This window comes from Vanderwaltozyma polyspora, genomic scaffold, assembly GCF_000150035.1.
Source record: "Vanderwaltozyma polyspora DSM 70294 KpolScaffold251 genomic scaffold, whole genome shotgun sequence".
NCBI lineage: Eukaryota > Fungi > Ascomycota > Saccharomycetes > Saccharomycetales > Saccharomycetaceae > Vanderwaltozyma > Vanderwaltozyma polyspora.
This window is the reverse complement of record NW_001834512.1, coordinates 1-13,719: the sequence shown is the minus strand read 5'-3', so window position 1 is coordinate 13,719 and position 13,719 is coordinate 1. Positions and strand designations below refer to the sequence as shown.

Here is a 13,719-nt window from a genome sequence, read left to right as displayed (position 1 = left end):
CTCCTGAGAATCATCATTTTTTAATAAAGGAAGTTGAATACATCCATGCGTTTGTTCCGTGTATTTAACCCCATGACAACTTGTACATTGTAGTTTTTGTTCCATAGTGAATCTTAATAAATCAGTAGGAATGGTTCCTACAAATTTATTCAAGACTTTTTTGTCTAATTGTTCAATCAAAAATGTGAAAAATTCCATGGAATCCTGCTGTCTAGAACTGCTAAATTCTTCATGTGCCTGTGCAATACATCTTTTAAAAGAAGTTGGTTTAATACCATTTGGATACCTTTCCGGTTCAATTTTCATCGCGTTTCTTAATTTAATCAATTGACATAATATATTGTTAGAAGGATATACTACATCTAATGGAAATTCTGTTCCAATCTGTTCTAATGACCAATCTGGTACCCCAGCATTAAATAATAATTGAAGAACAGAATTCATATAGCATGAATTACCTAAATTAATTAGACCGCATCCGTTTTGATCATTTGCATCTAACTTAATCAAATCATTTCCTTTAGAATCAGTCATTTTGAAATCCCAATTTAAATTTTGTTCAACTTGAAGCTCAACTAATGTTTTTTCACTTGCAAGTTTATTACCTAGGTTTATACCAAATTGCAACAAGATCTTTTCGAATTGTTCCTTATTTTCAAATTTGACCTCATCATCACACGAATAACAATACATATCATATGATTCATTTGAAAGTGATCCTAATTTAACTGCTAAAGCATGTTCTGGATTAGCTTGAAAATGGCTTAATGCATGAGAGTTACCATCAATTCCAACTTGCTGTCTACCACATCCAATATTTCCACAATTCAAACATAACCATAAGTTACTTGTCAAATTACAAGATGAACATTTATCCAGTTGACTATTCTTTAAATCTTTTAAATTTTTGAAATTCTGTGTATGTTGACAGGATTTTATCTCTAGTTCCCAAGTTTTAGTTTCATCAACTAAGTTCTGCGATTTAGCTCTTAAAATCTTTTCAATCACTTCCTTAGATTCGATTGATAATTGTTCTTCGTTACTCGTTGTGACTGTTGTAAAATTTTGGGTTTCACCATTAAATTGTTTTAAAACCCAAATAGTTTCATACTTCTCATCATCAGATCTTTCAATTACTTGCAGTTTCAACTTCTTACTAGTATCCTTTTCCTCCAATTCTTCACTTAACTTTGTTACCTTAGCTATTTGCAAGTAACTAGCATGATCAACATCTGATGAAAGATGTGTTGCCCTGTTGTGAATAGAAACATGTCTTTCACAGATAGTTTGGAAGCAGGATAGACATAAATCCAAAGAGTGCATTTCCTCGGTTATGATATCCGAATGAATATCATTTAGACAATTCTCAAAACAATAGATACATTCATCTTTTGCAATAACACTAGGGACACCAAGTCCACTTAAAATCTGATCCCCCATAATTGAGCTTTTTCCAATTCACTAAGGATAACCAATATTTAAAGAATTGCCACAATTAATGTACCCTCGACCTTACCTCTTTAATATACACACAGAATGTTAATCTTGATATATGCCATTCTCTTTTGCTATTGAAAAGTTCCAATATTTCTAATGTACCTTATAATTTTTTTTTAATTTGAAAAATCGTCCTTAAAAAATGAAACCGACAGTTGAGCTGTAGGGAAGACTGACCATCACAGCCATTTGACAGACTATCGATAATTAAATATAGTAATAAATTTCATTACATATGTGCTTAATATTCTATTTACAGTGAATATAAAAATTGTTTAAAACAAGATATAAATCATAGATATATTAGGGAACTTTGACGAATGTTTAAATACAATTCTCCCTTTCCTCTTTGATTTTTTTTTTAATCTAAACCAAGAACCAAACAAAAGAACAAAAAAACACTAGATTTGATGCCTTCCCATACTTAAATAAATCTATTATAATAATTGATCAGATACCGATTCGGCAATGTTTGATTGTAAGCCTCCTGCTTTATTGAACGTATAGTTCCTGGCAATGATTAGTTTACAAATTTCAGCAACCCCAATCTTACCTTTGGTAGATTCATTGATAGTTGTGAAATATTCGATAACTTCATTTTTCGTTATATTTCCAACACCACCATTTGCGGTATTAAGTTCTGTGATGTAATTCGTGATGTCTTCTTCTCTTGGCAATTGATATTTACGATGATACGGATATTCTTTCCAAGTTACACTATCATGATTCTTATTTAGCGCAATAAGAATAGAAGGTTTTGGGGAAAGCAATGACAAAACTTTAGGTGCAGATAATTCTTCCCTTTTTTTCCAGTTGTATGGAGTCTTTTGTTTATCCACTAATTTGTGTTTGACAGCTTGCGAAAATTCAACAACTTCTGTATCGTTACAGAAATTAGCAGCTGTATATAAGTCCCTCTTCATAGCAGATTCTATACTGTCCTTTGAATTTTCTTGCAATAATTTCAAGGCAACTTGTAGAGATGTCATAGATTTTTGCAATAATTTATCTTTAACTTGCTTAGCAAACATTGCATGTTCTTCACTAGCATCGGCGAAGCTATCTAGAGAGTTCAGAATTGAAGTAACAGATTCATTAGCATCAATATTGAATGCTCTTTCAATGACATCCAATTGACAATCGGTAAAACCAAATTTATAAGAATCTGGTAAAGATGTGGAAAACTCTTGAATTGCTTCATCGACCATATCGAAATATTTCCCATTGTTGCTACTACCACCAGCGAATGGATGTAGTTCAGACAACCTGTTCTGTAACCCTTCTAAGTTATCATGAGGAATATAGTGAGATGCCAGACCCAGTACGAAAGCGTCTGCGCCGGTAACAACATCGCCAGTTAAACACAAATATGCTGCCATTTGAGATTTATTATTCGCAATATTGATAATTCTTGGTAATGCAAAAGTAGTGCCCACATCAGGGAAGAAACCAATATCCATTTCAGGCATTGCCCATTTTGTATTTTCTGTAGCAATACGGAATGGAGAATGAATGGATAAACCTACACCACCACCCATAGTGATACCATCCATATAAACAACTATTGGTTTAGGATAAGTAGCCATTTGAAAATTCATTGAATATTCACTTTTAAAAAAATCATAAGAATATTTTTTTTTACCAATTAAATTATTCAATGCACATTTAGCAACATCACCCCCAGCACATAAAGATCTTGGCTGATTTGAAGATTTCACTAGAACCAAATTTGTAGCTTTACTCTTTGAATATTCATTTAAAGTGTTGTAGATAGAATCACACATTTCAGTATCCAAGGCATTTAACTTTTGGGGTCTGTTTAAGGTAACTATTCTTGCCGTATCTTGGACTGTGAATTGAACAGAAGAAGTATCAAAATTTCCGCCCGACATTATATTTCTTGCTGTAGTTGTAGTACTATTTTTCAAAAATTTAGTAACATGCAAATTACGTTGTTTTATTCCATTTCTAATCATCTTTCCCTAACTTCAACTTCTATCTATTTAACCAGTGCTCTTTATATATGATTCAAAATTCAAAATTTAAGTCCAGGTCATTCACTAACTCCACTCGGCTCCTGATTAATATGCAGGTTCAAATGAGAAAACTATTGATATGACTTAACTAGGAAACCTTAGAGTAAAGAAAATGCGATCTTATCAAACGATTCACTTGCTCACAGATAATGCAATTCTCAAAAAAGAAATGAACTAAATTAGGATGTAGTCCAATATTTTCCAAATAGCAAAAAAAAATTAAAACTAAAAGAAATTGATGATTAATAGAGACTCAATTCTAAGCTATAATAATAGTAACCTCTTGAGATTATGGACTGGATCACTATTTGGATGTATATATATGTTCCTGCCCTTATATATCTTGTTAAATATCAAATGTATTTAGATCATTCTATGTAAGATTCTGCCAATTTTGAACTTCAAATTTTTCAAAATTTTGAGGGAAAACCCAATAATTGGTGTGTCACGTGATGATAGGGTAACTAAGTTTTGGGGAATTTTTTAGATTCTGGTCATGTGGTTATCGAGATGGTCACATGACCAAAGGTTGTAGTAAAACAAAGATCTAAGCAGTCAGACTGGTATGAAGAAACGACTAAATGTCGTTATTAGTATTAGTATTAGTATTATCAGTATTTAACTGTTATAAAATGTATGTACGTACGTTGAAGATATAGGATTATAAAATAGTACAGTTTATGCAATCTATTCCGGAATATACATGTTTGTAAAGACCCTGTTAATTTTTAAATTATCCCCGTAGTTGGGCTCATTCTTGCCCAATGCCGTTATGAAAAGTTATTATTTGTGAATCTGGTTCTGTTACCACTATTCTTATTGTTACTCATGCTCTTGCTCATGCTCTTGCTCATGCTCTTGCTCATGCTCTTGCTCCTGTTCAAAAGCCTCTGTAAAATCATAACAAGAACCACTTCAACACACCAAACAAACCCATACTAAATATCAACAAAAAGAACACATGCAGCCAGAACGAATCTCCTTCAGTCATCACATAGAATGGCAAATGAACATAATATGCCCAATACACATTCTCTGCCATATCTTCAGCCTTCTCTTTCAACGTCTCAGTCTCACCTTGCTTCTCTTTACGTTCTTTAATCGTCTCTACATAATTAAAGGATGAATGTACCATCTTTGTCCAAACTATTCTGAATCACTCCAAGTATTCCAATATCGTTCACACTGAACTTCGTCAACAAACAAACACGATCAATGTTAACCAAATGGATAACCTCTACCTTGTATAGATATTTATAAATATAAAACTACAAATTAATAACCTGTACATACTCTTTTTTTTTTCCTCTTTCCTCTCTTCTCTTTAAATAGTTTTTTTTTCCCTTCCCTTCTTGTTTGACCTTAAAAAATGAGGAAATATGTCTCTATTCCAACAATACAGACAGTAATACAGATATGTATATATGGATTGGGTACCGTTGTTGTTGTCATGGACAAGAACCATGACCTGACTAGTAGAATATTTAAACACCCTGATTGTCTCTGTATCCTTGCCTGGTTTGACATTACTCTTCCTTTCTCTTCAACCCCCCTTCTTCCCCCCAATTTTAATCACCTGCTAACAAGGAATTTTATCGATGTGTCTGCGTCGATAAAACTAAATGTATTCTATCGGTTGATACAAGAGATGATGGTTACTTTTGAAAGTTGAACTGTCTGATTAGTAGATTATCTCAATTTTGTTCTGTAATATATTGAATTGTATTGTATTTATAGAAATAAGTGTATGTATATAGGTTTAAAAATTGTAGAGGGGAATTACAAATTTACGTAAAAGTATATATTTATATATGATGACTATGATGAAATGAAATGAGGTGAGATACGGTATAATCTAACATCGGATATCAAGGAACTGACATTTGTGTATTAACATTGTTATCTGCGGGTGTTCCTAAATGCGTGGTTGATGAAGATGGAGTCCCTGAATTTACTCTATCTATTTGATCTTGTAGTTGTAAGGTAGCTGTATTGTGACTTGATTGATCATCTAATCGAATTTGATCAAAGTCAATTTCAATGCTTTCATTAACGATTTCAGCATCGTTATCGTTGTCATTTGTTTCGATATTATTATGAGTTATACCTTGTCCGTCGCTTATAAGATCAGTCCCAATATTGTCTCCTAATAATCCGCCTTGCATTTCTACCCCACTGGTTGCTGGTGTAAGATCGATTAATGGCGCAGAATCATCGTTTACCTTGATCTCTTCAACCTTTTCGTTCAAATTCAGATCCATGTTCTTTTCCGACCCGGATTCAATTATATTCTGAGAGACAGCAGTAAATGCAGGTGGTGGAGGCTGGATACCAGATGCTGTTGTAGTGTCTTCTGTCGGTGTTGTTTTAGCCGAATTGTTAATCGAACTCTGTAATTGTGTTTTCACAGACATCTCAACCATATTTGGGGCTACAATTGGACCCTGTGGAGTTTGGAAGATTGTACTTGACATTGTAGATGCAATTGAATCGCTAGATATCACATGTTTTAACGGTTGACCATTAGTTGGACTTGAAGGAAACATACCTTGATATCCTTGTTGAATGATTGGAATAGGATTGCTTTGTGGTAGCGATGGGGGCGGTGATTGACCTAAAGTTTGAGATGGGATTCTCGAATCAATAGACATATTACTCGGGTTCACATTTGTACTTGATGCAACGTTGACATCCGTATTCAAACGAGGGAATGGATTACTTGATAAATGTTCTCTCTTCGCTGTAGAACTAGTTGATAGCTCATCCGATGATTTTATTTCAACCGTCGATCTCGCAGGGATATTATTCAAATTAGAATGTTGCATTGTCGATGAGATTGAGCTATTATTTGTGTAATTATTAATATTAACAAAACTCGATTGACGACTACTTGAAATATTATAACTTTGAGCATCAACTACAACTTCCGAACTTTCTTCATTTAAAGATGCCGAATTCTCAATTTCATTTGAATCTGAAGGCTTGGTCTCATTCTCTATTGGAGGTGAAACCTTATCATCTGTTACAGTAGGATTTTCACTGGCTTTGCCAGAAGTTTCCGGTGCTACATTTGTACCATTATTTTCAGACATTTGACCTCCATTTATTGCATTTTGTTCCATGTTCTGAGTGTTTTCTTGACCAGGAAAGGGAATCATTGGTTGAGTTCTATGTTCACCAATGCTAACTGGAACTTTGGATGCAACTTCGAATGAATTAATAAACAAATCATCTAGTAGCATATCGTCACCAGGATTCAACAACCCATGATTTTTAATTTTGCGAACTTGAATTTGATACATTTGATTTTGATAATTCTGTAGTTTCGATTGATATTCGGTATATTTTTCAAAGCTATACGCACCCAATCCATATGCATCATCCATAGGGTTTTTTATTCCCGAGATATAACAAATTTGATTCAAAACCTGATAGATATTAGGTCTTAAATTTGGATTTTCGGCTAGCATGACAATAATAAGGTTGATCAACTTTGAGGAATAATTATTCAATGGGAATTCGTATTTTGAATGCAAAATTGCAAATTGTCCAGTTCTTTCAAAGGGAGTTGTATAAAACATCAATTTGTAAAGAAATACACCTAATGCCCAAATGTCTGATTTTTCATTTACAGGTAAACACCTGTATAAATCAATCATTTCAGGTGACCTATATTGAGGTGTTGTGTGTACATAGATGTTTTGTGTCAATATGGCAATATCCTGATGACTTGATACAATCGGCAGACACGTAGATGTTGAGCCAAAATCACATAGTTTAAAATTATTCTTTGAATCAACTAGAACATTTTCAATCTTAATATCTCTATGAATTAACGGGGAAGGCAAATAATGCATTTGAGCGACTGCCAAAGTTACATCAAACATAATCTTCAAAATTTCATCTTCACTTAATTTCGTAGCCAATCTCTGATTCATATAATCCAGTAATGAATTATTTGAACAAAGCTCCATTAATAACAAGACTTCGTATCCTGGTGCACCGTCTATTCTACGAGACGCATTAGAATCGTAATATTGAACCACACATGGAGCACCTTTCAACTTTCTCATTACTTCTACTTCATTTCTCATCTCATTCAATCCATTATCATCTTGAACCAAGACTCTCTTCAAACACAACTGATCTCCATTCTGTAACACCTCTTTACCATTTGGATCCACAGTACTCAAGTACTCCAGAAACTTGACAACATATATCTTAGCAAACCCACCTTCAGCTAAATATTTAACAACCTCAACCTTATGGATACCAACTATTACAATCGTTCCAGGTACGTAGCTATCCAAAACTTTTGGAGGCGATGCAATAGGTGGTGGGCGATTGATCGAGCCATGGCTTGACATCATACCCTGTTGTGACATTGCTAGTTATCAAAAATAATTCCAATATATATCAACACACTGTCCCTTGTAAGATCCTTTTAATTCAACAACCTTTAAACTAACTTATATAATAAATTTAATCAACTATTTATATATCTTACTTATCTTACATTATAAACTTACTTGTTCTAAATAATTTATTATGTATGAAACTTTTAAACGGAAAAGGCCTCAGGCGCTAACAGTGCAGCACCTTTAGAAAACTAATAGTTATGGCAATAATAGACAGATGGACTTAAATAGTTTATATGAACTTATCAGGGTAGACTTATAAGATACGTTATTGTCATTGAGTTTGTTTGATGTTTGATTAATTGATGAATTGATTGAATTATGTTCGTGTTTCTGGTTTTTAATGCGTAATTATGATATGACGATGCTATATAAATATGTAATATAGGTGTGGAGGGGGAGAGGGAAAGAAGAATCGAAGTGTTATGGAAGGAAAGAAAGATATAAAAGCATAATATGACATATTTTTATAAACATTCTTTTAAACATCTTTTAAAACTTCCTCTGATAATTTTTTCAATTCTGAATAACTGTAAGGAACCCAGACATATTCTGTCCCTGTCAAATTTTTAGAAATTGTAGCCATTTTATGTTCAACAAATTCTGTTAACATTGTTCTCAATGACATTTCGTTAGATGCAATAAAGTCCGATGCACATTGATGAGCAAATGTTCTAAACTCAACACCAGTAGTTAATGTACCACGTTTATTTGGTGCAACTTTCCCATCTGTTGTTTTATTGGATTGTTCTAAATTAAACAATTGTGTTTCGACAAGTAGTTTATACATTTTTTTAGCATTGGATGTCAACGATTGTAACACATATTTTGAGCCTTCTGCACCGTTATTATTTTCACTTTTACCTAATTTCATCACATCTTGGAATGAGGATTCAATTTTGGCTGGCTCAAAGTTGGATACATCGTGATAAACAAAATTAAAATCTTGTGCTTTAACGTTATCCCATAAAATTGGCGCATAAATATGATCAACAGATGCTATTAATGAAACTTGTTTAATTTTACCCAGATAGCTCAACATTGTTTGGAATGCTTCTTTTCTTAATGCTGGACCATCTAAATTATGAATTACAACAATTAATTTAATATCTGACGGTTGATTTTTATAAAAACTAACCATTTTTTGGATTTGTAGTAATACATGGTTCCCCCAATATTTGGTTTCATTTCTCTCCAGTTCTTCAGTATATAAGGCTTGAGATATCTCCTTCGATATATCTCTATAATTACAAGTAGGGTTATACCCATTGATGACAATACACGGAATACCGGTTTCCAACTGTATAGATGGATTATTTCTCATTGTCGCGTATGCTATTTCTTGTGATAGGTATTCAAAGGCAAATTTTTCTAGATATTCACGTTTTGAACCAACCCCATAAAATAATAATGAAAACCCTTGTGTTAACTCAAACCAATATTGAGGAAATAATTTTTCTTGGATTTGTAATAATTGAAATCTACTTTCTTTTTTAAAGTTTTTATTGAAACAGTTAGATATAACTGCAAATTCTTCTCTCGTGATAGTTGGTGCCATACTCATTGAATTTTTAGATTTTGATAATAGTTTAAAGGGTTTCTTTTGATCAAAATAGCCTTCAAAAGTGTCTAAAAATGAATTGAACCCTCTAGCATTAGGTCTTCTATATTTAGATTCTGAAGGTGCTCTAGTAGGCTTGAAATTCCTGTCTAATTTTAAAGATATTTGCTTATTATTATCTTTATACTCTTTTAAATTGTCCATGATGACTTTTTTCAAAGGAGATGTAAAATCATGATTAGAAGTAACATTATTATTATTAGTTTTATTTTTATTTTTTGTTGGAGTCATTGGTTCATTTTCTAAGTGCACGCCTAATGATATATTATTTGTGCCGTCGTCTCCATTGCTGGATCCAAAAGGACTGCTAGGTAAATGCTTATCATTCTTCTCATTATCATCATCATAAGCAATATCGATGTCGAAATTGCTTTCGTCATATGTACTTTGAGTCCTAGTTTTAGTACGTTTCCTTGTCCTTGAAGGGACTTCATCTTTACCTTCATCCGCAAATGGATCAACTTCTTTCCTCTTACGGTTAGAAGTGTTGACGGAAACCCTTCTAGGTACGGTATTCGAAATTGTAGAAGATGCAGATTCGTATGCACTCTCGTCATCATCGTCATCTTCTTCTTCGCCAGCATCCTCACCTATATCCCCAGTTGAATCAGAATCTTCTGCTTTATTGTCAGATAATTGATTATTGATCTCTGCTTTATCAGCAACATCTACTTCTTGATCATCAATTATTTCATTCACTTCACGATTTCTTGTCCTTCTTCTCCTACTTCCTTTCGAATTATTATTTGTAATAGATTCCAATTGACTTTTTCTGGTACCTCTTCCTCTCTTCCTAGGTGATTCTCCCGTTTCATATCTATGTTTCATCTTAGCAGACATAAGTTCTTTGGACGGTGAAGACAGTATATCATTATGCATCTCTACTCCATCGCTTGACTTCATTTTTTCTTCCAAATAATTCACAAAGGATCGCCTAAACCAACACTAAAACCTCGTCACCAGTCCTATCTATCTGATCAATCAGCTATAAAGTTGAACGTTAATTGGTCTTTTAAGTTCTGATCTTAATATTGCTGTCAGGTTGATTTTATTTCACGTTGAAATATATTTAAATTAAAATCGATGAGCATGTTTCGTCATTGATGATATAAATTACGTTATTGTCCGATACAACCATGGTTGTTTATTTTGAGTTATACGATTTAATTATGTTGTTAATCCGGACATTGAGTAGTATATGCGTAATAGATATAATTATCTCGGAGACGTCTCTCCAACCAATATCGAAACAGGTCAATACTATGCTACAATCCTATTCGATTATTTAAACTACTAAATTCTGTTTGAATTATTGATACTTTAATTATTTTTTGTTTTTATCTGACGATTATTGATTTTTATACAATTAAATATATAATTTATGAAATTAATGTGATGCTATGTTGGAATGTCTTAAATTGCACGAGTAAGTTTACCACTTCTTTTCAGTTCCAATGCTTTCTTATATGGTGGATTGGTTGGCATCTGTACCGGGTCTAATGAAATCTTTGCTATATTTGATGACAAGTCATCATCTATGTGATAAGTAGCATCAGAATCGTAACTATCTAACCCACCACATGACATGAATTCTGCTATAACTCTGTCTTCTTCAACCCATGCAGGTAGGATATCGTTTGATGATTCATCCTTTGTAACCATACATCCTTCAAAAAATTCAGTTACTGATTTATTAACATCTAGTTCTGGGAACCAATTTTTTGGAGGAGAATAATCCATACAGACAATGAAAGCTTCTAACGATGTACCCCTTGATGATCTTGGTTTTGCACAGATGACTCTTTTAAATAAAAAACCTAACTGTGAATATAATAAGTCGATATCTCTACCTCTAAAAATCTTAGCAATAAACGTACCACCAGTCTTTAAGATACAGGTAGTTAATTGCAATGCACTCATGATAAGTTGTTGCTGAACATATTCATCTAGGTCATGTAAACCAGTCACATCTGGAGCACCATCACTACAGACAAAATCAGCTTTTTCATTCCCAAATAATTCTAAAATTTTAGCTAAAGTCTTTGGATGGGTAATATCTGCTTGTAAAGTAATAACATTGTCGATTGGTGACATAGGTTGCAAATCAACAGCAATAATTTTCTTATCTTTAGTATTCTCTTTATCAGGGTCTTCTGTAAATAGCTTTCTTGAAAGAACTTGTGACCAGGAACCCGGAGCAGCACATAAATCAACTACTCTTTTCAAATTTGGATCATCTAAAAAATGGAATTGTTCATTCAACTGTAACAATTTAAAGGCAGACCTAGCACGGTACCCTTGTTCTTTAGCCTTTCTATAATATAAATCTCTTTTATCTTTACTACTTTTACCCATATTGCTGTAATGAAGTCAATACTACAATGCCAAATACTAATTCTGATTTTACTTGTTCTCCCAAAGTAAAGTGAAAAAAAGGCCAAACCAAAAACAACAAGTTCAACACAATCAGACAATCTATAAATCAATACGTGTCTATCTTGACTCTTAAATTATCTGTATCATAGTTTAGTATTTGCTCTTTCCTTACATCTCTTTCTTTCTATCTCATCATCGCTAAATATCAAATTTTCAATATTTAAATATTACTATGGGGCCCAACTATTTAAAGTAGGACACTAACCATAAGCGACTCAATTGATTGAAGCAAACAAACAAATAGGCAATAAAGAAAAGCGAGTGGTATTGGTATAAGATAATACTACTTAAAATCATCCTATTACTAGATTATCGAAACACTTTTCTACTTTGTATTGACTTTTATTTTCAATTATGTTGGATCCTGTCCAAACGATATCTTGAACCATTTTACTTCAATATGTTTCCCTCAATAGCCTCTTGTCTATCTATCTATCTCTGTTATGGTCCCAAGTATCCCAACAAGAATAAGAATGTCGATTTAAATATTTCTCAAACATATATCCAATTGATTCTAATAAACCTGTTAGTCAATCGAACCCGCATCAGTTGGAACAGGTATTTTCAACAATTTCCCCAAAAGATGGATCAGTAGCCCACCCAGGAAATAATAATTAATTTCTACAATTAGATAAATGATAAAATTTCATTATTGTGAAGTCTTGTCAATTCATAATACTCTATATACTCTATTACTGACACCAAATCCCAACTCTCATTTATACAGGTAATCGCTATTCTACACTAGATTATTTATATGTATGTATGTGTGTCTGTGTTTGTCCGGGTAATGGTCATGTGACCATTGGTAAATGAAGAAAACCTTTAAATCTTAATTTGACATTTGGATATTTTTCAAATAAGCTAACTGATGTCTATAAGAAACAGAACATATAATTGAACTATACTATGGATAGTAAGTGTTGACATTGGGTCTTAGGTCTAGTTAGTTGAATTCGAAGAATCAAATATATACACGCACATATACACCTTACAGGCATGTTCAAGAGGTTCGCTGCTGGTATCCAACCAATTGTTAGATATCAATCTACAGTTCGCTTAGAAAATGATACTGTTGTATCAGCTGTATCTAAACCTATATTAAAGGCTTCTAATAAGATTTTGCCTGTGAATGTTGAGGCTGTCTACCATGCTCCTTTAAGGAATCCTATAAAATATGGTAATTTAGTTGCTGATCTACAATTAAGATCCTATGATAATGAAAATTTGGATTTCTTTGCAAACTTCATTTTAAGAGCAGGTTATTATCTAGGTATGCGTTTGACCGGTCCAAAGCCATTGCCAACTAGAAGAGAACGTTGGACTGTTATAAAATCACCTTTTGCCCAAGCAAAATCGAAGGAAAATTTCGAAAGACACACGCATAAAAGATTAGTTAGAGTTTGGGATACTAATCCAGAAGTACTAGATTTATGGCTAGCGTATATTAACAAACATTCCATAGTGGGTGTAGGTATGAAATGTAACGTATTCCATAGAGCTCCGATTTGTAGAGATTTTGAAAAAGGAGATACTTCAAAGAAGTTAAATGAATTAGAAAAAATGAGAAAAACTGAATTTGATAATGTTGATGAATTGGTAGGAGATAAAGTGGTAGAATTATTAAACAGTTCAGATTTCAAAAGACATCTATGAATAGTGAAGAAACACCAAACAAAAAGAGTATACTCGTTGATAATAAATGAAACGA

The 13,719-nt window shown here is 33.0% G+C and overlaps 7 protein-coding genes across 7 annotated transcripts; 1 reads left to right on the top strand and 6 right to left on the bottom strand.

Annotated features, from left to right (window-relative positions):
• On the bottom strand, positions 1-1,440 carry UBP14 (ubiquitin-specific protease UBP14; the record flags this gene model as incomplete). Its single annotated transcript, XM_001642285.1, has 1 exon — positions 1-1,440. A coding segment is annotated over one exon (1,440 nt), but the record flags the coding sequence as incomplete, so codon positions are not given.
• A 494-nt stretch (positions 1,441-1,934) lies between these two features.
• Positions 1,935-3,473, bottom strand: EHD3 (mitochondrial 37S ribosomal protein mS47; the record flags this gene model as incomplete). The annotated part of the gene is made up of 1 exon (XM_001642284.1): positions 1,935-3,473. The coding sequence occupies one exon, from the start codon at positions 3,471-3,473 to the stop codon at positions 1,935-1,937; it is 1,539 nt and encodes a 512-aa protein (XP_001642334.1).
• Positions 3,474-4,431: 958 nt separating this feature from the next.
• Positions 4,432-4,668, bottom strand: Kpol_251p5 (uncharacterized protein; the record flags this gene model as incomplete). The annotated part of the gene is made up of 1 exon (XM_001642283.1): positions 4,432-4,668. One exon carries the CDS (start codon positions 4,666-4,668, stop codon positions 4,432-4,434), a length of 237 nt encoding a protein of 78 aa, XP_001642333.1.
• A 733-nt stretch (positions 4,669-5,401) lies between these two features.
• Kpol_251p4 (uncharacterized protein) lies at positions 5,402-7,918 on the bottom strand (the record flags this gene model as incomplete). The annotated part of the gene is made up of 1 exon (XM_001642282.1): positions 5,402-7,918. The coding sequence occupies one exon, from the start codon at positions 7,916-7,918 to the stop codon at positions 5,402-5,404; it is 2,517 nt and encodes an 838-aa protein (XP_001642332.1).
• A 514-nt stretch (positions 7,919-8,432) lies between these two features.
• Positions 8,433-10,475, bottom strand: ORC2 (origin recognition complex subunit 2; the record flags this gene model as incomplete). The annotated part of the gene is made up of 1 exon (XM_001642281.1): positions 8,433-10,475. One exon carries the CDS (start codon positions 10,473-10,475, stop codon positions 8,433-8,435), a length of 2,043 nt encoding a protein of 680 aa, XP_001642331.1.
• A 510-nt stretch (positions 10,476-10,985) lies between these two features.
• Positions 10,986-11,927, bottom strand: TRM7 (tRNA methyltransferase TRM7; the record flags this gene model as incomplete). Its single annotated transcript, XM_001642280.1, has 1 exon — positions 10,986-11,927. The coding sequence occupies one exon, from the start codon at positions 11,925-11,927 to the stop codon at positions 10,986-10,988; it is 942 nt and encodes a 313-aa protein (XP_001642330.1).
• Positions 11,928-13,007: 1,080 nt separating this feature from the next.
• Positions 13,008-13,664, top strand: RSM10 (mitochondrial 37S ribosomal protein uS10m; the record flags this gene model as incomplete). The annotated part of the gene is made up of 1 exon (XM_001642279.1): positions 13,008-13,664. One exon carries the CDS (start codon positions 13,008-13,010, stop codon positions 13,662-13,664), a length of 657 nt encoding a protein of 218 aa, XP_001642329.1.
• Between the last annotated feature and the right edge of the window lie 55 nt (positions 13,665-13,719).